Genomic DNA, 26619 nt, shown 5'->3' with positions numbered 1-26619 from the left:
ACATCCCCTGTCAATAGCACTTACTACTTCATGAGTATAAAGAACTAGTTGTGTTTCACAAGAAAGATAGTTTCTGAAACTGTGTGTCAATAAATAGTTTACTTCGAGGTACTTCATAATGTTCGAATACAGTATGTGTTCCAAAACCCTACTGCTAATTGACGTTAGTGATATAGGCCTGTAATTCAGTGGATTACTACTACTTCCCTTTCTGGGTATTGGTGTGACTTGAGCAATTTTCCAGTCTTTAGGTATGGATCTTTCTGTGAGTGAGTGGTTGTATATAATTGCTAAATATTGAGCTATTTTATCAGCATACTCTGAGAGAAACCTGACTGGTATACAATTTGGACCAGAGGCCTTGCCTTTATTAAGTGCTTTAAGCTGATTTGTTACACTGGGGATATCTACTTCCATGTTTCTCATCTTGGCAGTTGTTCTTGATTGAAATTCAGGAATATTTACTTTGTCTTCTTTGGTGAAGGAGTTTCGGAAAACCATATTTAATAACTCTGCTTTAGTGGCACTGCCATCAGTGACTTTATCATTATCGCACAGTGAAGGTATTGATTGCGTCTTACCACTGATGTGCTTAATTTACGACCAGAATCCCTTTGGGTTTTCTGTCAGATTTCGAGACAGAATTTCAAACTTCTGTAAAACTTTGCCAGTCTTGGGGACTTTGTGTTCTTTTAAATTTGGCATGCTCTTTTCATTGCTTCTGAAATAACGATCTGACCTGTTTTGTGTACCATGGGGGATCAGTACCATCACTTATTAATTTATGTGGTATATATCTCTAGATTGCTGTCGACACTATCACTTTGAAAACATTTCACAACTTTTCTACACTTACATGATCAGATTGGAAGGAGTGAAGACTGTCTTTTAAAAAGGTGTTAAGAGCATTTTTATCAGCTTTTTTAAATAGATATACTTTGCGTTTCTTTTTGATGGTTGTAGATGTTAAGGTATTCAGCCTAGCAGCAACTGCCTTGTGGTCACTAATCCCTGTGTTCGTCACAATACTCTCTATTTGTCCAGGATTATTTGTTGCTAAAAGGTCAAGTATGCTTTTGCAACCACTTGCGCTTTGAGTGGGCTCAAGAACTAAGTGTTCAAAGTAATTTTCTGAGAAAGCATACAGTACAATTTCGGATGATGTTTCATTCCTGCCACCAGTTTTAAACATATAATTTTTCCAGCATATCGAGGGTAAATTAAAGTCACCACCGACTAGAATTCTATGAGTGGGGTACTTACTTGAAATGAGTCAAGTTTTCTTTGAACTGTTCAGCAACTATATCTTCTGAGTCGGGGGGGGGGGGGGGGGGGGGGGGTTGGTAAAACGATCCAATTAATAGCTTAGTCCAATTGTCAGGTATAACCTCTACCCATACTATTTCACATGAACTATCTACTTCAATTTCACTACCAGGCAAACTACCTCTGACAGCAATAAATACTCCACCACCAACTGTATTTAATCTATCCTTTCTGAAGATTGTTAGATCGTTTTAAAAAATTTCGGCTGAACTTATTTCTGGCTTTAGCCAGCTGTCTGTGCCTAAAACTATTTGAGCTTCAGTGCTTTCTATTAGGGCTTGGAGCCTCTGGTCCTTTCCCAACACACCTATGACAATTTACAACTACAATACCAATTGTTTCTACAACTACCTTACTGTGTTTCACCTGCCCACTTTTAGACGGACGTCCCTTCTGTGGTTCCCTGAGACCCTCTAACCTAAAAAACCACCCAGTCCCTTCCACACAGCCCCCGCTACCAATGTAGCCACCTCCTGTGTGTAGTGGACTCCTGACATATTAAGCGGAACCCAGAAACCCACCACCCGATAGTGCAAGTAAAGGAATCTGCAGCCTACACGGTCACAGAACCGCTTGAGCCTCTGGTTCAGACCCTCCACTCAGCTCTGCACCAAAAGACCACAGCCAGTTCTATAGACGATGCTGCAGATGTTGAGCTCCACCTTAATCTTGGAAGCAAGACTGGCAGTCTTTACCATTTTCGCTAGCCGCCTAAAACCAGACAGATCTGCTCCGATCCAAAACGACACGCGTCATTGGTACTGACATGAGCCACCACCTGCAGTTGGCTGCACCTTGTACTCTTCATGGCATCTGGAAGCACCCTTTCCACATCTGGAATGACTCCTCCTCTCCCCCCCCCCCCCCCTGCAGAATGCACACAGAGTGCACTCTGGCTTCCTTCCCCTCCTTGGCAGCCATGTTCCTAAGTAGCCCCATTATGCACCTAATGCTGGAGCTCCCAACTACCAGCGAACCCACCCTCTGTGAATGCCCAGACCTTGCAGGCCGAGAAGCTTCCTCTGGAACAGGGTGGATGACTGCATCCAGCTCAGAGACATCGTCAGCCACAGATAACGCCTGAAACATGTTCGTCAAACGAACCGGGGAGGTCCTATGATCGGCCGCTCGGAAAGTTTTTCACTGCCTGCCAGACTTTGGAATGATCTCCCACTCGACCACTGGTGAGGGGTCAACCTCAGTGCAGGCAGTACCTGGGGCGGTCACAGTAGTTGACTGATCGTAGGAAGTGTGGGATGTACTCGACGTACCTCGTATCCCCGCATCCGATCCCTCACAGTGACGCCCCTTGGCAGCAGCCTCAAGCTGTGTGATGGAAGCCAGCACAGCTTGGAGCTGTGAGCAAAGGGTTCCCAACTCAGCTTGCATCTGTACACAACAGTCACAGTTCCTATCCATTACTGCAGTCGCTCCTGTTTGAAGCTCATAAAAATATGCAACAAGTGAATGGTGTACTCCCCTTATTAGTAGCAGGAACTCATTATGTATCATTTAATACAAAACAGTTTTGCAATGAATTACCTTGTTTTTAATCACTCGTCTGCTGCTGCTCTGCTGTGATTGTCACCTCGACTCGTCTGCTGCTGCAAGTTGTAATTCTCTCAGCGAGAAGTCCTGTTTACCTTGGTCAGCTGTGTCCACCTGCGTGCTGCTTGGCTGCTCCTGTACTCAATGGCTGCTTCCATAAAACCCACACACTGATTGACTGCTGTCTTATTATGGCCACGAAACCCCAATGCTGATTGGCTGTAGCATCTCTTCCATTTAAATCACTGTAAACCGCTAGAGTTCACACTTCACTGTCGAAATTAGAGGGTCTTCGTTTATTGTGCCTACATACAGTAGTCCTCATGTTGGGGCACCAAATGTGATGATTTGCCTGCTTTATTTCTTTGTTTGTTGTCCTCAGTGTCAATTTACTGCGTTGCTACACTGGCTGAAAAATGAGTGTGGAAGTACAACACTGACTACTTTAAATGATGTACCTGACAGGTGCACATTTGCATTTCACAGTACTTTACCTCCACTGCTCACAACCTTCCAATAATACAGTTATATGGCCAGTGCACTATTGTTTAACTTTCGATAACCCTCATTACTAGGGTGCAGGCGAACATTGACATACTATTACAATATTTTCCTGTTGAACATCTATGTGCATTAAAAGCCTAACCACATAGTTAACATTTCTTGAAGAATAAAAAGTTACTTATTGAAACACACTGACATTGTTTTAACACATGGCCTAATTGTGTTACACTTATGTCACAGTTAAGTTGGTGCATTGCTGGTGATCTAACCAACACAGGTTTCTCATCTGAAACTCGGCCGTGGACTGACTGTCTCGGGAGTAAAAATTGAGTCCTTATATATCCTCACAATAATAGGTACTGAAACTACATGTTGTTTGAAGTTAAATTTGCAGAAATTACAATTAAAACTTAGCTCATTAAATTAACTGAATACATCAAAAAATTCTGTTTTTTTTAACAGTTTCTTCTTCTAGAGGAGATAGGCTGAATTATTAGTTTAAATCATGAAATTAATGTATATATATCTAAAAACAAAGATGATGTGACTTACCAAACGAAAGCACTGGCGCGCTTTCGTATGGTAAGTCACATCATCTTTGTTTTTAGATACATTTTTCCCACGTGGAATGTTTCCCTCTATTAATTAATGTATATAGTTACACAAACAATATTTTTGGCAAAACTGTTAATTACTTTGGAATTAAGGGCTGGCTTTGCTAACATGTTTTTGAATAGAGCCAAATAGATCCTTTAAGAATACTATCAGTTGTTTCTCCAAATGTTTATAATTAGTGCCGAATTTATATTTGTTTATATGTCAACAGTAGAATTTAAGTTATGATACAATTACTGATTTCACCCTATAACAAAAGGCACTAACTAGCAATGGTCAAAATAAATTAGAAAATCAATTACATACATAAAACTAACCACAAAATTAGACCTGGTGTTAGATTCTTTAAAACTGAGGGCCAACCTTTCTCTTTCATGGAAATACAGATTATACTCATGTCTGTTCATGGCAATTAGTTAAGAACAAAATGAATTTTAAGGAGGAAGATGACAAAACAAGAGGGGAAGTAAAATTATCCCAGCTTGCTTCATCATAACACAAGAACAAAGACTTTTCCTTTAAACACGGAGTGATGAACTGACCAACTTGGATTATTCGATGTAACTGTGCTATGAAAGAACGACAATACAGAATAATTTAATTTCATCGTTGCCTGTTTCTCTGTTGTCAGTGAACAGAAGCACACCTGCTGACTGGAATTCGTCCCATAAAGAAAACGGGACGGTCCTGTTTTTGGCCTTTGTTTACCGCATCACCGGAATTTTTGCTAGGACGCAAATATGTTCTGAATATTCTTGACATTATCTTTCTAATTTAGTAAGCAAATAATTTTTGCAATTCCTTGCTGTGATATGTGCTGAAGCAACTCTTAACACACTTACTCTTATAACATGTGAGCGGTTTCTGTGGGCAAAGAAGACAAGACTACAAAGTCTTGTTGGCAGTTGATGTGGTGTGTTGTCATTTGTGTGAACACTGCTGGTATGTCTACACACAAATGCACCTTTTGTTCCAACATAAAATAAAAATAGCCATTCCTCAAAGAAGAAAAGCTTAGTTAGGAAGTTCAATATAAATTTTGCAGTGCCACGTACTATTCAATTGGACAGAGTGGGAACTTTGATATTGTGCAGCCTGCGGCACAATAAATGAAACAAATGAAAGTTGGTGCCTTCTTTTTGCAGTGGATTTTTGTTAACATTAAAACACCAATACATACCGCGACCAACATGAGAACATGAGACTATTATCAGGGAAAAAAATGTTTTTATTATAATGTTTGCCAGATCAGAACCACGCACGGCAAGATTTCTTTTATGTCATGAAGGTAAATTATCTTTTTGCACTGTTAATAATATAACATCATCTGCAGCCCGCGTCCACCTGTGAAACACATCATAAAATCTGCTGCTCTGCCCTGCAATCCCGAAAGCCGAAAAAAATAATTTTAGTTCACTATTACCTGTCCGCTTCTTTGCGGTATGATTAGTTTCATTTAATGCAGTTTGAATGCGCTGCACCAGCAGCTCGTTCGTTCATAGCACAGCTCTGCACCACAAATAATATTTAAATAGCTGAAAATGTCTTAAAAGGATGGGATAAAATACCAGGCAAGCTTACAAATCATAATACAAGTTTTCACTAAGTAACTCTCTTCAAAACATTTAGACAGATTAAATTCTTACACATCTTTACTAATCAGTGCCTAATGACATCCTTTTCTCAATCTTGACAAAAGAATGCTACACAAGCTTACAATATAGCATCACAGGCTCTTCCTACTCACATAACTCCAAAAGGATGACAGAGAAATTAATACTCGGTCACTACTGTTTATACTCAGTTTAATACATTTACATTTTTGTTTGATATTTAATAAGTATCGTCTGTGGTGGTTTCAGTACTCACTGACACGGATATTATCTTTCAAAATAGATACATAATTCTATACAAGTATAAAACATGACACACAATGGTTCCTCTTTATTACATAAAGTTCACACAATCATTGTCCATGCAGAAATAAAATTATAATCATCCAGTTCAATTTATTTTATTTTATCTTTTTTGTTTGACACACATATAATGTGTGTTTTGCCAGGAGATGTTACAGTATCCTCTTCTCCATTTTCTTAAGATGTCCATACCATCTCAGCCTTGATTTCTCTATCTCCTCCTGTAATGGTTCCACATTCATTAACACTCTGATCCTCTCATTTCTTAACTTGTCTATCTTTGTCACTCCAATACTGTTTCTCAAGAATTTCATGTCACTAGCTTGTGCTTCCCTTTTCTCTCTTCCTTTCATAACCCAGGTTTCTGACGCATATGTCAGGATTGGGACATAGTATGACTGGTATATAACCTTTTTACTGATTTTGGCTACATCCTTGCCTCCATATCAGGCTTCTGACACTTTTCCAAAATGCTTCTGATTTTCTCCCCCGCTCGTATATTTCTGTCGTTTTTTCTGTCTTCCTGTATCAGGTTTCCTAAGTGCTTGAAACTCTCCTCTCCTCAATCGTTCCTCACCCATTGTTATCCCAGTTGTTCCTCTCTCCTTCTTTCTTGTTGTGACAATCATCTCACTCTTACTTATACTAAATGTTATTATAAGATGGTAACATTGTATATGTATAAGTCATAAATATTAGATCCTTAAAAAAGAAAAATTCAGATGGACTGGATGGCATATCCCTTAAAATAAGTGAGTTTCTAAATACATAAGTAAACCTCTCACATTCTTTATAAATCAAACACTGCAGGAAGGGATATTTCCAAATTGCCTAAAGAAAACAAAAGTAATTTCTATATATAAAGGAGGAGACAAAGGGAAGCCCAGCAATTACAAACCTATTACAATCATATCTGTACTGTCTAAAATTGTAGAAATAGCCATAAAAGACAGCATAGTAAATTTCTTACAGAAACAGAACATAATAAATAGAGCATAATATGGTTTCACAAAGGGTCGATCTACAAAAGCAGCAGTGGCATATTTCACAGCTTATGTAATCGGGACACTGGAGAAACGGGAACAAGTATGTAGTTTATTCCTAACCTATCAAAAGCTCTTTTCACAGTCCTGTTAAAAAAACTAAACCAGTATAAGAGGCAGAGCAAACAATATTATCAAAACACTTATCAAACATAGGCAACAATGCATAGAGATAAAAATATAGAAATGGCAACAGACTGGAAAATGTGTTCTCAGCATTCAATTAGGTAAAATGTGGTGCACCCCAAGGTTTGGTATTGGGACCATTACTTTTTGTTCTGTATGTGAATGACATGCCAGAAGCTGTAAATGACACAGTGATTATTTATGCTGATGACTCATCTCTACTAATCACAAGTAAATCTACAAAGGACCTTGAAACCAGGACATGTTTAGAGATGGATAGGTGAAACACACATTTTGGGGGTGCAACCTTTCCATAAATGGAAGCGAAACAAACTCAAAGCAGATGATCTTGATATCAAGCTTGGGGACTCCTGCCTTTCAAAAGTTCATTGCAGTAAGTTTCTGGAATTCTCATGACATAGATGAAATATGCTCAAAAATATACTTCTCATGAGGAAAAAAGTCACACTGTTGATCAGGACACTTTGTTAAAAATGTATTATGCTCTAATTTATCCACATATCTCTTACTGTATACCTGTGTGGGGTAGTGCAGCTAATATACACAAAAAAAAATTATTTAAACTCCAAAATAAAGTGATTAGGTGCATTGGAAATCTGTCATCTAGACTGTCCTGCAGAAATAAATTCTAATAACTGCAAATACTGACAGTGTACATACTCTCTTTGTACATACATGAAACAATTGTGCACCTAAAAATAAAACTGTACAGCTTTGATCAACAAAAATTTACAGAACTACAGTACTAAGTGTAAAGATAATCACCACATGTATTCAAATAGACTTAAGCTACAAAGAACCTAAAATAGCTGGATGTGTGTTGTACTAGGGTTGCCCAGAAAGTAACACACAGCATTTTTTTTTTTTTTTTTTTTTTTTTTTTTTTTTTTTTTTTTGCCCCCCCCCCCCCCCCCCCCCCCAGCCGAAATCAATGCTACGAATGTGAAATGTTATGTATTTATTTGAAGTGATGTCTGTAGATGATGTAAGTTACAATCAACGTGCCATCAGTGAATTTATCACTGCAGAGAAAAAAACTGTGGGGAATATTCACAAACACTTGTGCATGGTCCAGGGAGCATCTGGTATCAGCATAACTACAATTAGTTGCTGGGCATGGAGGGTGAGGTCATCAGAAGGCAGTTCAGCGGAGCTCCACGATTTGCAGTGGTTGGGGGAGACCCTCCACTGCTGTCATACCTGACATGTAGCAGCGAGCTGATGTCATTCACCATTAAAGGCTGCAATTGGTGGAAGACATTTTGAGTATGATTAGGTGGTGATTTACACAGTGAGGCATTGGCTCTGCCACCAGGGCAAGGATTGGTACTGACAGTGTATACAAGCCCTTATTTTGCACTGGATGAAGGCCATAGAATGGAATGGAGATTATGTGGAAAAATAGTGTGTGTAGATAAAACGCCATTGTTTTGTGTGTGCAATTCTCATTATGTTCAGTAAAGAATTGTTGGAGAAAGAAATGTGGTGCATTACTTTCTGGGCAATCCTCATAAAACAAACAAGCAGTATCAGGATCTTAAAAACATTGTCTGATTCCAAACAAAAACTAAAAGGTCATCTGGTCTCAGCTTGTTGCAATGTAAAGGAGTTCTTAGATAAAAGTGCAACAGTGTAAAGGAGTATCTTATATGTAAATGTTCAAATTCTTAAAGAAGAGTTTCTTCTGGAAACTCCATATAAAGAATATAAAGACACTGTTCTGTCACTGTATGTAAGCACAATTGTGCATATTCTTCTTAATGCTCTGATATGTGTAATTTTATATCTATGGTGTAAAATCTTAAATGTTAAAAAAATTGTGTATATCCATGCTTTTAACTGGTTACCTCGCACTTTGTAATACACTCCTGTATATTGTAGTGGCAACGTCTGCCACCGAATGTAACAGCAATACCAAATGTAGTGGGAAGAGGTAGAAGGCACCATATTAAGACTCGTCCAAGCTTTCCAAGTGATTTGGTGTTTCCAACTACAGTGCCATGTTCCCCTCGGTCTGCGTCACCAGGTCCCGCAATCCCGAGGACACAACTTCGCCGTCTGCGAAACGGCTTGGCACGGAATGGCAGTCTCAGTGACCCGTGCATGCACTGTGTGTCAGCCTTGTATGCCAGCAGAATAGTGGTTTTGTCAGGATGCCAGCAGTTGACTCAGCGGTCTGCATCCCTGCCGACTCAGCGCCGCTCGGTGTGAGCCGCAGACGGCCAGCTGCGTGGTTCTCGCCAGCATGGCTGAGACCGCGGCGACAAGTGCCCGTGATCCGGGGTCCGAATCTGTGGCCCTCACCTTGGGTTGCCTCTGGCATGTGTTGGAAGCCAGGATGCCTGCCCGTGGTAGCGAGCTGTGGAGTGGGCCACCGCTGGCTGGCTATGGACCCTGCGTCGGCCTCAGAGGGACAAACCACCGGCCTGCAGTGGACTGGAATGCTGGTGCCCCATCTCTTGCTGTGTGTAGCTGGTGGTGTGACATGCCCTGCCGTCCAGGAGAGCTGCCACACTTGAATGAATCTTGTTAGAAACCCGCACCTACTTATATGTAGCTATGCACCTCTGTTCTGTCATACGCACCGCTTCGCGTCACGCACTCGTTACACGCTAGGTGGGCCAGTGGGCCCCTTCTGCCAGTGATTTGCGACATACAAAACTGCTAAGTATACTCTCCCAGCAATTTGATGGCCCTGTGGCCTCTATTCTACGTCGCAACTGTTGGTATGCGTAACTCACTGCATTCCGGCCTGCACCTGGCTGTAATTTGTGCTCAGAATATTGCACAAAACTAACTTTCCCTATCCTAAACAGTGGTGCCGCTACATTATTCCCCTCTTCGGAAAAACTTGGTCCCAAGGTCAACCCTTAACTAGCTCTTAATTTGTTTGGGTCAGCACCTATGGCATATTTCCTTACTATTAGAAAGCTTAAATGTGGTCTAGTGCCCCTTAAAACCATGACATGAAACAAAACGTAAAAATTCCGTACTGGACGACCCCTGCTCGATCAACCCCTTACCTAATCGTCTCGCATCCTCGGTATCCAATTGACTGGGACTTCGACTACCCTTGGTACCCTCTTGGAATTAGCTCTCTGTCTGATCATAAAGAAAACAACTCATAACAAAGTTAAGGCTGCAAAGACACTTGGCACAGAGGTGCTCGAAATGATCATTATTTGCCGTGGCTTTTCCCTATACTGAAGGATATGTTGCACAAGCTGTTGGGCTGATATGTGCTGCTCTTGCTCTATAGATCACAACAGACCTGGCTCCATAGTTTGATTTAACGAGGTCAGATTCTGCTTTGGCAAAAACTCTAAAGTGGTTTCTGGCCAGTACAGCTGTGGCTGCATAACATTCAACTGCGTGACTACTGAAATAGACGCTGGCAGGTGGAAGGTTGGTCCTATTATGTTACACGCAGTTCCATTGATTAAAATTGCACTCCCCTCGAGCTCTATACATTTCACATCTGCAAATTCTCCCGATTCAAAACAGCTTGCTTCTACTTTCTGGATCACAAAGCATATGGTACTTCATGCTGTACTCTATCTTCCTGGTTTTTTCTGTGCTTAGCACCTCTCTGCACGCTCTTTCTTCATCTTTCCTTCCTGTGACACGCCTGGGATCACATCTGGGCAACCCTTAAATGGCCATAACTACCCAATGTGTACTATCATTGTTCCAGTTGGCAGCTGAAGCTTAACATAAATGGGGGATGTGGTTTCAAGAAGTTGGTATGGCCCTTGATACCTCGTGAGGAACTTCTTTGTTTTGCATATAGGGGCTGGACAGCATTACCCACTGACAATCTATACTGCGGTAAACTTCCTTTATGCTCCACTGCGTCTTCCTGCCTTTCCAAAGCCTTTGCATTTGCCTTTTGTATTAGTTTCCAAATATCTCGAATTGTCCTTGCAAATTGATGTAGTGATTCACCGGTCCTTCCTTTCTGTAGCCTGACCAAATCAAATGGTGACGGCATTTTTCGCCCGTACACTACCTCATATGGAGACAAATCGGTATTTGTATGGACTTTTGCATTGTATGTGCATACAACATGCTTCAAATACTCGTCCAACTGATGATGAGAATCCAAATAAAAACTCAGCATATTCCTGATTGTTCTGTGTACCTGTTCTGTCGCTCTGTTGGCCTGTGGATGCAACACCCTCGTCCTCAACTTCTTTACATTCAACAATTTACACAGTTCCTTAATTAAATCTGACATGAAGTTGATCCCTTGGACAGTAATTGTCTCTGGTACACCAGACTTCAAAATCCAATTGTTTGCTAACGCTTTGGCGACAACTGCTGCTTGTTGATTTGGTATAGCCACCATCTCCACATACCTCAGAAAATGGTCTATTATTGTCAGAATGAATCTGTTCCCTGATGGTGTTCACCTGAAAGATCCTAAGACATCAATCCCCAGCATAGAGAATGGACATGTCACTTCTGGTAATCGCTGTAGCTGTATCTGTTTCCAGCTCAAATCTGCTCTCTGCGCACATGGTATACAATTCTTGACATACTGATCCACATCTACTTTTCTACCTCTCCACCACTCTCCTATTCGTTGCTCTAAGCTCTCCATGACCAGATAACACGTGATCATGTGCTTCCTTTAAAACCTCATTCTCAACTCCACTGGCACTACTACCCTTGGCCCTAACTTCGTTTACCTGCACAGAAGACCATTGTACACATTAAACTGTGGCCATGTCCAGTATAATTTACAATCATTGTCTGCGTCCTGTAATTCTTGCCTTACTGCTAGGTCATAACATATGACTTCTATTTTTGCCACACCCTTCTGTAACAATCGTGTCAACATCCGTGCTACATCTGAAAATCCCTTCACGAACTTTTGATAGAAATTGCATAATCCGATGAGTGACTGCACTTCCTTAACTGTTTTTGGTTCCAGAAAATCCCTTTCAGCTTGTACCAACCTCATGTCTGTTTACGCTCCGTCCTTACTGATAATATGACTCAAATATTTTTCTTCTTCTAATGCAAAATGACACTTCTCCAGGCTCAATGTCAAATGAGCTTCTCTTAACCTCATAAAGTCTTCCCTTAACCACTGTCTATGTTGCTCCATACTACTTGAAAACACTTTCATCTAAATAGACCAGAAACTGCCTTGGTTTCAAACCCCCTCAAGACACTGTCTAGCAACCTCTGAAACAATGCCAGAGCGTTTTTCAAACCAAATGGCATTCTAATTTACTGGTAATGGCCTCCAGGAGTAGAGAAAGCAGTTTTTGGATGATCCTCTGGAGCCACATGTAACTGATTACAACCACTTGTGAAATCCATTGTAGGAAAGTACTGGCAATGTCCTAAGTAATCCAAAGTCTCTGATAGGTTTGGAATAGGGTATGCGTCCATTCCTGTCTCATTATTGAGGTATCAGTAGTCACAACAGAATCTGTATTTCTCGGTTCCATCCCTAGATTTTTAGGCACAATGACAATGCCCACTCTCCAGTAACTATCACTATGCTCTATAATACTGTTCGCAAGCTGCTGATCAATGAGATCCTCCACAATCGGATGCAAATACCTTGGTATACTGTATGGTTTATGGTAAACAGGTGCTTCATTCCCTGTTGGTATCCTATGTTGAACTAATGTAGTTGCTGGTAACGGCCCTTTGCTACTACAGCTCCTTTCCTCAAATTCGCGTCTACAGCGCTAAAATTATCCACGTTCATGGGAACTACTCACCCTTCATTTCTCTCCTGTACACGTACAACACTCAGTTTCATGAAAGAAGCCAGTGAACCCAAAACTTCATTATCATCCTATGGTTCAATAACACATACTGTACTCACAGGTAGATTTGACTCCGCACTTACCCCAAGCAACTTCCCCGTGCCACTAGACAGACAGACAGACAGACACACACACACACACACACACACACACACACACACACACACACACACACACACACACGTGAATTAAGCCTTAATGCTAATGTACGTGGTTAAATTGGTTTGTCCATTATGTTGAACACCCCTTGCGACTGCTCTGCATTGACAACAGTTTCCCCTAGCTGAAATAACATTCCACCAAGTTCACAGTTCATTGTTCAAGGTCAATTTTGGCATGATGTTAATGCAAGAAATCTACTCCTAGGATCATGTCGTAGCCCTCTCTTACCCATGGTACTACTTCCATGCATGCATTAAATCAGACTTTCTCTATTCGAAAGTCAACAGTCACCAACCCCAAAGGTGTGACCTCCTTATCCCCCACTCCACGCAACCTATAACGTGATGGGTCTAACTTTCTTCATCCCATTATATTCCTAGTAGCCACTGACACTTGAGCCCCCGTGTCCAACAAAATCTTAAACTGTTTAGTTCCTATGGATCCAACCCCTGAACATTCCACCTCTGCATATGTATTCATAGCATTGAAATTAAACAGGAGTTCACTTAGGTGGGTCTTTTTCTACCATTTAACACCTCTCCTATCTCCACTTCTCCAACCTCTGCTTCCTTTATTCCTCGGTGACTAGGTACATTGCCTCTGCACATGTCCCATACAACCACACTTAAAACATTTCACATCCACTGTAAACACTGTTTGCCTCTTGCATACCCCTGTTGCGACGTCTATTTCCTCACATTGAATTGCCAGCTGAATGGCCAAATACAAATCTTTTGGAGTCCCTTCACGCAGTTTCCATGACATACACACCGGTAACCCTCTAAAAAATTCATAAAGTGCCCTTTGCTCAGCCTACTATTTGTTTCATCACTTGGACCCAGCTCGAAAGTATACTCATTAGTTTCACTTATCCTGTCCGCAAATTTCTCCACTGTCTCCCCCTGTCTCTTTGACATTTTACTTAACCTCTCTCTAAAGTATTGAGTGCTATTCTGTTTCTTTGTACATTCGTAAAAGCCCTTCCTTTAACTTCTTTAACTGTCCTGCCTTCCTTAAGGCCTCAGAACACACCTTACATATGTTTTTGCTTCACCCGTTAATCTAATCTTGGCTATGGGTAACAACTGCTCATCAGACCAAACATTCATCACTGCTGAAGCCTCCAAGCCTGCCACAAATGAACGCACATTCTCAGATGCCTTGCCAGAAAGTGGAATAATCTAACTCACGGCAGCCGGATCAATCTCCTGCACCCTAGGCGACGACGACTGATCAGATGTGGTTTCCCGCTCGCTTCTAGATATTAATTCATTTCTCAACTGCGTATTGTCCGCTGTCAATTGTGCTACTTCTTCCAACAAAATCCGTACTGCTTTGGGTTCAGACGTACCTCGCATCCCTGACTCTGCCATTGTGTTGCTTTTGTTCACAGTTAGTCCTGAAACAAAACATTTAAGTACAAGAATAACCCAACTCCCTATGCTTCAGTATCATAATACTCGGTAACATACTCAAACCAATACAAAGGTAATTAAATGCCACGAAAAAAATAAAGCTTACTGCCCTTAATACACTAACACTTATTCTGACAAAAAAATAATAATATGTCTATGCAAAACATTTAAAATGCCCCCCAGGGGGTCCACAACTCTTTTGTGGATACGTGCGTAGCAAGCACGGGACCCCGAGCTAATGTGGCCCTCCTTCCTTTCCAGGCTGCATACCTTCCTTTTCCGCATCCTTTCCTCTGCCCCATATTCGCCCCTCCTCCCCTCACCTCTGGCTCTTTCCTTCCCTTTCTCCCCCTCTGGGAGTATGGTTCGTGCCTACGTCTGGAGACGGACGGTCGTAAATGTAACGCATTTTTCGCCTTCTCTGCTTGTATGTCTTCATCCTTCCTTTGCCCTTGTCTTTTCCTTACCTCTTCTCTTTACCTCTTCTCTTTACCCTTTTCTCCGCTGCAGCATTTGAGACCTCTCCTCTTTCCTTTCCCTTTCTTTGTTTTTCCCTTTCTCTTTCTTCCTCCCTGTGCGTGTCTGAAGGCCGACCCACGCATTTTTGTGCATAGCCGGTGATGGGGTAACGCGTAATTCCCCGCCCCGTTTGTCGGGAGGTGTGACCTGAGGTGTGAACAATCACCTAAGGCGGGAGTGCCCTCAGAGAGGGCCCCCACAAGGGAGGAGCGCGCCATCGGAGACGCCGGTAATCATGGGGGATTCTTCCGCAATGGTTTCCTCACCTTCCACTATGTCTGCTCACAAGCGTAAGTTCACTGAGTCTCAGCCACAGACAGTTCTTCCATTGTTGCCACAGTTCCTTGTTGTTTCTCGGTCTGACGAAGGTCACGACTTCTCTACAGTCAACCCTTTCATTATTCAGAAAGGTGTCGACGCAATTGCAGGTCCTGTAAAGTCTTGTTCCAGATTACGGAATGGCACCTTGTTGTTAGAAACAGTCAGCGCCCCCCAGGCACAAAAATTGCTGCGTACTTCACTGCTCCACACCTTCCCTGTCCGGGTTGAAGCGCACCGCACTTTAAATTCCTCGCATGGAGTCGTTTATACACGCTCCCTCGATGGATTGTCTGACGAAGAAATTCAGCACTACCTGTCTGACCAGGGCGTAACGGCTGTTCATAGTTACGAAAAGGGTTGACACGAACATCATTCCAACCTACACTGTCTTCTTGACATTTGACAAAGTTCAACTCCCATCGAAAATCAAAGCAAGCTAGGAGATAATTTCCATTCGCCCTTACGTCCCAAACCCTACGCGTTGCTATTGGTGTCAGCGGTTCAATCACACCAGCCAGTCCTGTTCCAATCTGGCCAAATGTGTTACGTGTGGCAAGGATGCCCATGAGGGTGCTTGTCCACCTCCATCCCCTCGCTGCATCAACTGTATGGGTGACCACGCTGCTTCCTCTTGAGATTGCCCCATTTTTAAGGACGAAAAGCTCATCCAGGAAATCAGAGTGAAGGAAAAGGTGTCGACCTTTGCTGCTCGAAAATTATTCGCCAGTCGACAGCCCACCGTGCCTCAGACAGGAAAATACAGCACTGTCCTTGCTTCTCCTCGGCCAACAAAGGAGGCGGCCACGCAGACTTGCGACATCACCTTTAGTGCCACGATCGTCAGATCGGCCAGTGCAAAGATTGCCCGTTCAACCTCACCACTTTCGCCTGCCCACTCTATGGCTTACCCTTCATCGGGTTCTGCTAAATCTCGAGCCCAAAAGTCAGACACCAAGACTTCGAAAAAAAGCATACTCGTGAAGATTTTTTACATACCCCAATTTCACAACCATCGGTTCCTCATTCATCTAAACATCATATTTCCAAGAAGGCTACAAAGAAACCCAGTTCATCTCCTTCTCCGCCAAGGCGTGTCCCATCTACAGCACCACCTGGCGGAAATCGCCCTCGGCTGTCTTCTGTGTTGCCGAGGCGCAATGCTGGCGGCCGATCAACCGGCCGATCGCTGGTGGCAGGAGCTGCTCCTGAACAACCTATGGATCAGGATCTTCTGCCTTCGGCTGAATGCCATTCCATGCTGTCGGTCGCAAGCTCTGAGCAGTCGTTGAGTTGACGGCAACCTTGGTCACATTCCTCCATTTTCTGTTCACCCTATGTCCATTACCCACTGGAATATCCGCGGCATTCGAGCCAATCAGGATGAATTGTCGCTCCTCTTACGATCCTACTCGCCGGTCATCTTTTGTCTTCAGGAAACAAAGCTGCGTCCCCATGACCGCTTTGTTCTCCCTCATTTTCAGTCCGTCCGATATGATCTCCCCTCTGTTGAAAGCACTCCAGCCCATGGAGGACTCATGATTCTTCTCCATGATACTCTCCATTATCACCCAATCCACTTAAACACTTCCTTCCAAGTTGTCGCCGTCCATCTCTCCCTTTCTGGATACACGTTCTCTCTTTGTACTGTATACATACCATCGTCCACACCAATGGCACGAGCTGATCTCCTTCATCTTCTTGGTCAGCTTCCACCCCCCTATTTGCTGGTTGGGGACTTCAATGCCCACCACCCACTTTGGGGATCTCCACATCCTTGTCCATGTGGCTCACTATTGCTAGACGTCTTCCACCAAGCGGATCTAGTTTGCCTCAACACTGGGGTCCCTACATTTTTGTCTGCCTCTATGACAAATGTATCTCATTTGGACCTTGCGGTCGGTACTGTTCCACTAGCTCGGCGCTTCGAATGGTTCGCACTTGATGATACACACTCGAGTGACCACTTTCCATGTGTCCTTAGACTGCAGCCTCAACTGCCATATATGCGCCCGCGACGCTGGAAGTTTGCCCAAGCCGATTGGACACTTTTTTCGTCTCTAGTGACATTCGATGACCGTCACTTTCCCAGCGTCGACGATGAGGTCACACATATTACCGACGTTATTCTTACAGCTGCGGAACGTTCAATACCACACACCTCTGAATTGCCCCGGCGCCCCCCAGTTCCTTGGTGGAACGAGGCATGCCATGACGCAATACGTGGGCGGCGATGTGCTCTTTGCGTTTTCCGCCACCATCCTACTTTGGCCAACTATATACGCTATAAGCAGTTCCGTGCGCGATGCCGTCGTGTCATCCGCGATAGCAAGAAGGCAAGCTGGAAATTCTTTATTAGCTCATTTAACACCTTCACTCCCTCCTCGGAAGTTTGGAGTCGGCTTCGACGGTTCTCAGGCGCGCCTAGTTTCTCCCCGGTCTCTGGGCTCACTGTCGTGCATGATACATTAGTGGACCCCGGCGCAATTTCTAACTCATTGGGTCAGCACTTTGCTGAGATTTCGAGCTCTTCAAATTACCTGCCAGCGTTTCTCCCGAAGAAACGTGCAGCGGAAGTGCGACATCTTGCTTTCTCCTCTCAAAATCGCGAAAGCTACAATATGGTTTTCTCCATGCGGGAACTCCAACATGCACTCTCTTCTTCTTGCTCCTCCACCCCAGGACCGGATGGTATCCACGTCCAAATGTTGCTCCATTTATCAACCCATAGTCTGCGTTACCACCTTCGCCTTTATAATCGAATTTGGACCGACAGTACTTTTCCCAGACGATGGCGGGAAGCTATTGTCATTCCTGTTCCGAAACCTGGAAAGAACAAACATCTCCCCTCTAGCTATCGCCCCATTTCTCTCAAGAGTAGTGTCTGTAAGGTTTTGGAGCGTATGGTGAATTACCGTTTGGCTTGGTGGCTAGAATCCCGCAGTCTTTTAACACCTGCCCAATGCGGATTCCGAAAGCATCTGTCTGCAGTTGACCATCTTGTTGCTCTCTCCACTTATATCATGAACAATTTTCTCCGGAGAGAGCATACGATACCTGTTGGAGGACAGGCATTCTCCGCACACTATTCTCTTGGGGCTTTCGAGGTCGGCTGCCCCTTTTTCTTCGCGAATTTGTGGCAGAGCGCACATTTAGGGTGCGGGTGAACACTACTCTCTCCCGTACTTTCTCCCAAGAAAACGGGGTACCCCAGGGCTCCGTGCTGAGTGTTGTACCATTTGCCATTGCCATAAATCCAATTATGGATTGTCTCCTTCCTGGTGTCTCGGGCTCCCTCTTTGTGGACGATTTTGCGATCTACTACAGCTCTCAACGGACCAGCCTTCTTGAATGACGTCTTCAAGGATGTCTCGATCGCCTCCACTCTTGGAGCATCGAAACCAGCTTCCGTTTTTCTCCCAGTAAGACCGTTTGTGTTAATTTTTGGCGACGTAAGGAGTTTCTTCCACCCTCCTTACATCTAGGACCTGTCAACCTTCCATTTTCAGACGTTGCTAAATTCTTGGGTCTTATGTTTGACAGAAAACTGTGCTGGTCCTCCCACATTTCCTATCTTTCGGCTCGCTGTCTGCGATCCCTCAACACCCTCCGTGTCCTGAATGGTACCTCCTGGGGAGCGGACCGAGTGGTCCTTCTCCGCCTCTATCGCGCCTTAGTGCGCTCGAAATTGGACTATGGAAGCAGTCTACTCCTCTGCTCGGCCGTCTATTCTTCGACGTCTCGACTCTATCCACCACCGTGGATTACGTTTAGTGTCTGGAGCTTTTTACACCAGCCCTGTGGAAAGCCTTTATGCTGAGACTGCTGAACCTCCGCTGTCCAATCGGCGAGCAGTCCTTCTGAGTCGTTATGCTAGCCATCTGTCTTCCATGCCTACTAATCCAGCCCATGACATTTTTTTAGACACCTCCTTTGATGTAGGGTATGCAGGCCGCCCCTCCTCCCTACTACCACCGGGAGTCCGCTTCCGTCAACTGCTCCATTCTCTTTCCCTCCGCTTTCCTAAAACCTTCTTGACAACTTGGGGTACAGCACCGCCTTGGCTCCGTCCCCGGATCTGCCTGCTCTGTGACCTTTGTTGATTTCCCAAGGATGGTACCCCTTCACTTGTTTATCGTCGGGCATTTGCTGCTCTATGTGCACAAATGAAGGAAGCCACATTTATTTACACCGATGGCTCGAAAACATCGTTAGGTGTAGGGAGTGCCTATATTGTTGGCGACACCCCAAATCACTTTCGGCTTCCTGACCAGTGTTCGGTTTATACTGCGGAGCTTTACGCTGTTCTCCAGGCTGTCCACTACATCCGCCGCCATCAGCGGATACAGTATGTTATCTGTCTTTTTAGCCATCGACATCTTTTAAGCGGCGATCCTCCCCCACTCTGTCCCCACTGCTCTCAGCTCTGGACAGTAAGACACCTTTTAATTGAGTGCCCCTATTTTAATCCGTTACGCTCCCGTCTACAGCTGTCGCCTGATATATCGTCGATTTTAGCAGATGACACGCGCTCAGCCGATCGCGTTCTTGAGTTTATTAGTGCCAGTGAAATGACGTCAGTCATTTGAAGCTTTTTTTAGGGGACAACCAACCCCTTTCTGTAGTGGATTTTTAAGCCTTCCTTTTGCTTTTAGTTTCCCTTCCTTTTGCTTTTAGTTTCCCTTCCTTTTGCTTTTAGTTTCCCTTCCTTTTGCTTTTAGTTTCCCTTCCTTTTGCTTTTAGTTCCCCTTCCTTTTGCTTTTAGTTTCCCTTCCTTTTGCTTTTAGTTTCCCTTCCTTTTGCTTTTAGTTTCCCTTCCTTTTGCTTTTAGTTTCCCTTCCTTTTGCTTTTAGTTTCCCTTCCTTTTGCTTTTAGTTTCCCTTCCTTTTGCTTTTAGTTTCCCTTCCTTTTGCTTTTAGTTTCCCTTCCTTTTGCTTTTAGTTTCCCTTCCTTTTGCTTTTAGTTTCCCTTCCTTTTGCTTTTAGTTTCCCTTCCTTTTGCTTTTAGTTTCTCCAATTTTATGACTTTCGTTCCCATTGCTGCTGGTTTCCATTTTCAGTTTTTTACTGTTTCCTAAGTCACGGACCGGGCGCTAATGACCATAACAGTTTTGAGCCCTAAAAAAAAAAAAAATCTAAAATGGCCTGCCATGAGCCATACTCAAAAACAGAAAAAGGCAAGGAAATGTCCAATACTCAAAAGAAAACTGGTCAAAACTCACCACATCTTGTGAATGTAATGCGGGCATTGGGGTCGAACGTTGTACTGGACAGACAATGTCTGCTATTCTGTAACTAAATATAGTGGCAACTTTTGCCACAAATGTAACAGCAACACCAAATGTAGTGTGAAGAGGTAGAAGGCACCATATTAAGACTCGTCTGAACTTTCCAAGTGCTTCATTGTTTCCAACTAGAGCGTTGCGTTCCTCTTGGTCTGCGTCACCGGGTCCTGCAATGGTGAGGACACCACTTCACAATGTGTGTTGGCTTTGTATGCCAGTGGAGTAACGGCATCATCAGGGTGGCGGCAATCGACTCAGCGGTCTGCGTCCCTGCCGACTCGGCATCGTCGCCAGCATGGCTGAGATCGCGACAAGCGCCCACAACCTGGCCTCAGCATGCCTCCGGTGTGTGTTGGAAGCCAGGACATCTGCCCATGTTAGCGAGCCGTGTAGTGTCTTGCCACTGGCTGGCTACAGACCCCGCATCAACCTCAGATGGTTGAACCAGCGACCCGCCTTGGACTGGAATGCTGGTGCCCCCATCTGTTGCTGGGTGTAGCTGGTGTGGTGACATGCCCTGCCATCCAGGAGACCTGCCACACTTGAATGAATCCTGTTAGAAACCCGCATCTATTTGTAAGTGGCTGTGTGCCTTTGTTTTGCCATATGCGCCCCTTTGTGTCATGTACTCATAACACACTAGGTTGGCCAGTGGGCCCCTTCTGCCTGTGATTTGTGGCATGCAAAACCACTATGTATATTCTTTCAGCAATTTGATAGCCCTGTGACCTCTATCCTACTTGGCAAATGTTGGTATGTGTAACTCGCTGCAATCCGGTCCACACTTGGCTGTAGCTTGTGCTCAGAATATTGCACAAAACTAACTTTCCCTATCCTAAACGGTGGTGCTGCTAAAATACATTGATGTATCCAATATTTCTACCAAAAGTGATCCAAGAATAAAAAATAAGTAAATAAATAACTAATGGGATAGCCATGTACAGCTTATTTCTACTCTGGGCTAGATACTTTGTCAGCCTGCTTGGCACCACGTATCTGCCCCTAACATTTGCAAACCAGTGAGTTGCTAAATTTCAACGCTTTGCTTTCACATTTTGTCAAAGCTGCCACTCCTTTCCCTACTCATTGTCGATAAATTTAACGAGGTTCACAGCAAGCTGTTGCAGCTACTCACAAATGCAGTATCTGTGATCATTTTCTGTGCTTGCACTGTGGAGGTAATAATGTGAACTGGAAAGTGGCTGTACGTAATTTTGTCATCTGGGCCTAGGGTTTGCTTTGTCTAGTAGTAATAAATTCCTCATCCACCCCCAACGAATAGAAATATATCTTAGTGATGTTATGTATCAGTTTTAATCTTTTTAATAACCATAACAACTTAATGTGGACAGTCATAAAAATTAGCCTTTCCAAAAACTGTGTTGAATTGAAATAATCTTGTGGTTATAAAAGTTTGCTGTGCACCCTGAAAAATTAAAAACTATTTTAAAGCTTTTCTTTCAATCATAGTTCAGTTGAAAAAGAAGTTAAGAAAAAGAAAACAAAATGCACGACTGAGGAAGCTGTTGCAACCAAAGAATGCCATGATGGTTCTGCGTGAACTGAAAGCTGGAATAAACTTTACATTTCAGGAGCATACAAATGCTCTAACACAAACTATGTTTGTTGTTAGTGCTGAGGTTAGTATTTACTTTTTATATATCCAATGCCAACATACTTGACTTACACTTTTTTAATTAAATATAGTGCAGCTATAAGATTATATATGTGCTAACAATAATGTGGTTTATTTCGTATGGTGGTTTTTTGATTTGTACGTACAACAAATGTGAATGGAAAAATTTTCAGCTTAGGAGGAAGAAAATTGAACAAGAAGCAAAAGTTAATAGTATAAAAATAAAATAAACTGAATAAGTCAAACCTTTGGTATAATGTTACAGTATTGTCAGAAAACTAATATTGTAATTCTTAAAATTACAAAAGACTACACCTGTGTCTTACATAAACCAAAATGGATCATCTTGGTTGTTGGTTAAGTGTGTCCCAGTAGTGTCCTAGATATTAATATGAAACTAATAGAACTTCTTTATATGGTTCTGACAGAAATCACCAGCGAGTTATTAATGTCTTTGTGAAGCAGGTAATGCTGTTGACCTACTTTATCAGTGAAGTGCAACTGCAATTTGCAGTTCAGTTAATAAAATAGTCCATAGGTATACTGCCACTTGCTGCTGTCCAAAGGACATAATGTTTTGATGACTGAGCCTGATGAGTTACATGATAAACTGCTGAAATGTTGTGTCCTTTGGACACCAACAACTGGCAAAACAACTGTGGATTGTTTCGTTACAAATATTCTATGAGAAACTGAAGAACACCAGTTCAGTTAGTTGTACTATTCAGGTTAGTTTGTTTCATTTAACCTGCTGTTAACTTCTACTGTCATTAAAAGACACTTTGAAAAAATAGCAATTAAAATTGTGCCATTTCCGTAATGTTAGACTGTCCACAGTATAATGCAATATATATTCATTAATATGCAGGATGATTATAATTAAAGTTAAACTTTCAAACCACTGTAGAAATAACACCATTTCTCAGAATGACATGAAATTGCAACAGACTATTATTGGAGAAGGGGGAAAATGTATGCCAGAAGAAAAATAAATAATTACAAAATGCAGCAATAGGTGGCACTGTAAGCATCATAATTTAATAGTGGTTGACTACAAATGACAAATGATTCATACAACAATGCCTAAGGTGTATGTCTGACACCAAACTAACTTCACTATACAGTGTGCATTGGTGTACAGGTGTGATACTGTTAGTTATGTAAGCCCATCCACCACCCCAAGGTCATATCATATTGGATGGGAAAAACTGGTTTTTAACTGTCCTGAGGCCAAAAATCACATAAAAAGCATAAATCAAAATCAGATTGGATTATTAATTTCAGAGCTACTGGTGCAAAACATGCTCAATATGCTGTCCACCGTTTTTCTGCAACAAGTTGAAATCAAGAAACAGTATGTTCCACAATTGATCGAAGTGTTTCTGGGGTCACATTCAGAATGTTGCACAATGCATGCCTTCAATGCAGCTAAGTTTGCAATCAGAACACTGAACACAACATCTTTCAGATAGCCCCACAGCCAGAAGTCACATGGATTAAGATCAGGTGATCGGGATGGCCAGGCTGTAGGGAAATGGTGGCTGAGAATTCTAGCATTTCCGAAATGGCACTTCAGCAGTTGCTTCATTGGATTTGCAATGTGCGGAGTTGTGCTGTCTTGCATAAAAATGATCCTATCCACACACCAAGCTGTTGGAGAGCTAGAATGACGTGGTTGTGCAAAACACACTCATAGTGCTTACCAGTTACATTACAGGTAACAGAACTGGAAGCACCTGTGTCTCTGAAAAAATATGGCCCTATGATAAAAGATGCCGTAAACCTGCACCACGCAGTGACCTTTTCGGGATGAAGTGATACTGGTATGAACCAGTTGCTCATATTCAACAATTCTGTGTATTGCCATATCCTGTCAGATGGAAGTGGGCTTTCTCTATCCACAAAATCTTCCATGGCCAATCATTGTCCACTTCCATGCAAGCAAGAAATTTTAAAGCAAAGGTCTTTCTTGCTGGTAGGTCAACAGGAAAAACAATTGGTGCACATGCATAATTTTCAGTGGATAGCAAAGAAGGATGTTTCATAAGATTTTATGCACTGTGCTCATAGGCATGTCCAATGTTCAGGCAATTCTCCATGCACTACACGTTTGCACACCACCACTCATCTCCTCATGAATTGCTGTGGCCACTGCTTCCACTGACGTTGAATCAGTTCATTTTCTCCCTCTACCAGGTTGCACACCAAAAGAACCAGTCTTTTTTAATTTCTGAATCATTTTCTCCAGACCCACAGCAGTCATCAGACCAATGTCTTTCTTCAAACCCTTAAGTGTCCAGAACTTCTGCAGTGTGACGTGTGCAGACATCGTTCGTGTAATACAGCTATACAAACAGAGTGCGGTCCTGCATTGAGACAATCATTGCAAACTTCACAGACGTGAAAGGAGGAAAAGCCGTGTATCCTGCATGTTTATAACAACTCCAATGGGTCGTGCACATAACAGGTGTTTTCATTTATGTATTCTGACACACACAGCATCATCTACTGATCAATTTTCACACTATTTTTTTTTTCTTCTGCCATAATTTTCCCCCTTCTCCGATAATATTCTGTTGAAATTTGACGTCATTCTGACCAGTGGTGTTATTTCTACAGCATTTTGAAAGTTTAACTTTAATTATAATCACCCTGTATATCACTCAGCCATGTGTGTCTGGCAGTATTCTAAAATTTATTTTGCAGGTGGATGGGAAGGTGTATGTAGGTGGAGGTTTATCCAAATCAATAGCTAAGCAAAATGCTGCTGAAAAAGCTCTAAAAGACTTACTTTTGGAAAGAATGTCTGATGCAGCAGTGAAAACACAGAAATGGCATAATGCAGAAGTTGTTGAACCCATGCAGCAGGAAGTGAACAATGCAGCTGGCAGTGGTGTTTCTGATGATGGAAGTATCGCTGAAAGTGCACAAGCATTGGGAAAGCCACCAGTCCCAGAGGATGATGTGCCATGGGGAAATGTGGCTTCATTTGCCCTGTACAAGTTATTTACTGAATGGCAGAGTCAAGGTACACATGTACCTCTTCCTTTTTGTAAACAGAAACCAGTTTTGCCACCTCCAGCAAGGGTGGATGCAGTGGCAGCAGCTGGACAGGTATATTACACATAACACTACCTAGCACGCTGCTTTCTTCCTTTTCAGCTTTATCCTGGAAGTTTGCTGATCTGCTGTGAGTAATGAATTGCCAGACGTTTTGTAAATCTGATGTTTGAAAAACATTTTCCAGTGCTTGTGTATAATCTTAATGTCAGTTACAGCCTCTGGTTCTGGCAGCACATTCTCCCATGAAAAAAATTCCAGAAAACCCAACTGGTTGTCATCCTGTTCTCTTATTACATCATTTAAAACCAGGAATACAGTTCACTGAAGCTAGGCAGGAACACACACATCTAGATGAGAGATTTACAATGTCAGTAACTGTTGATGGGAAGACTTACAGTGGTGTGGGTAAGTAATAGATTGTTCAAGTTTATATTCCTAAAATTTGATAAGATTTTATTGTTGACATAGCAATGGAAATTTAATTGCTGAGTATTAATATAATGTTTGTCCACAGGTAAAACCAAAAAGGAGGCAAAGAAAGCAGCAGCTATTGCATGTCTTGCTGGATCATTCAAGATATGCTACTAACTCATTCTGACAGTAAACAATATTGTTTGGACATAATGCATTTCTCACATGGAATTTCTGATCTGTAGTAAAGACTTGGTTATATCTGTAGTAATATTGACTTTGAAACCTGTTGCCAACAATCACTGAAGTCTTAAGGCAGTAAATTAGCTGTAATTCACTTTCACTTCATCTATTAATGACAGTATACCATTGTTGGCCAGGGTATAACTAAATAATTTCTTATCTGATAGTAAGAGATCACATATTATAACATTTTCTGCAATACATGAAAGATTTGTTTATGGTTTTCCTTGGTGTTGCACATTTGTGTGTATTAGGCTGGTCTTTTACATGAAGTCTTCATTACTTATGACAAACCTTAAGCTATGTTCTTAGCTGTAGATGAGCTACAGCTGTATTTCCTTTCTATGAATTAAAGTATATCCTCTGTATTTTTGTGACTGCTGCATTATGTACATGAAATACCAAATGTACCTTCCAAATGAGAGATATAGAAGCAAATTGTTCTGTGCGATTAAATAATAAAATATCCTTGAACACTGCATATTTGTTGATTTGCAAATGAACACATTTTTTAGTGGGAAATCCATTGGATCAAGCCTCATATGGACTGCATTTAATATACCCACCCAGCTCACTTAAATATTTACTTATTTGTATTTACCTGCACCACAAAATTTTCATTACATTACAGTTATATGGCCAGTGCACTGTTGTTTAATCTTTCCATAAGCCTCATTAAT

At 42.4% G+C, this 26619-nt stretch overlaps 1 protein-coding gene across 1 annotated transcript in view; it reads left to right on the top strand.

Annotated features, from left to right (window-relative positions):
- Positions 1-25993, top strand: part of LOC124597905 (double-stranded RNA-specific editase 1-like) — a 36438-nt gene extending 10445 nt beyond the window's left edge. Inside the window, exons 3-6 of the mRNA XM_047135968.1 lie at positions 22057-22226; positions 24929-25309; positions 25501-25690; positions 25800-25993. Coding sequence (XP_046991924.1) covers positions 22057-22226; positions 24929-25309; positions 25501-25690; positions 25800-25873 — 815 coding nt within the window. The 3' untranslated portion in view covers positions 25874-25993. The remainder of the gene's footprint in view (positions 1-22056; positions 22227-24928; positions 25310-25500; positions 25691-25799) is intronic.
- Positions 25994-26619: the final 626 nt, after the last annotated feature.

Source organism: Schistocerca americana, chromosome 1, assembly GCF_021461395.2.
Source record: "Schistocerca americana isolate TAMUIC-IGC-003095 chromosome 1, iqSchAmer2.1, whole genome shotgun sequence".
NCBI classification, from domain to species: Eukaryota; Metazoa; Arthropoda; class Insecta; order Orthoptera; family Acrididae; genus Schistocerca; species Schistocerca americana.
This window is presented reverse-complemented; position numbering and strand designations above follow the sequence as displayed.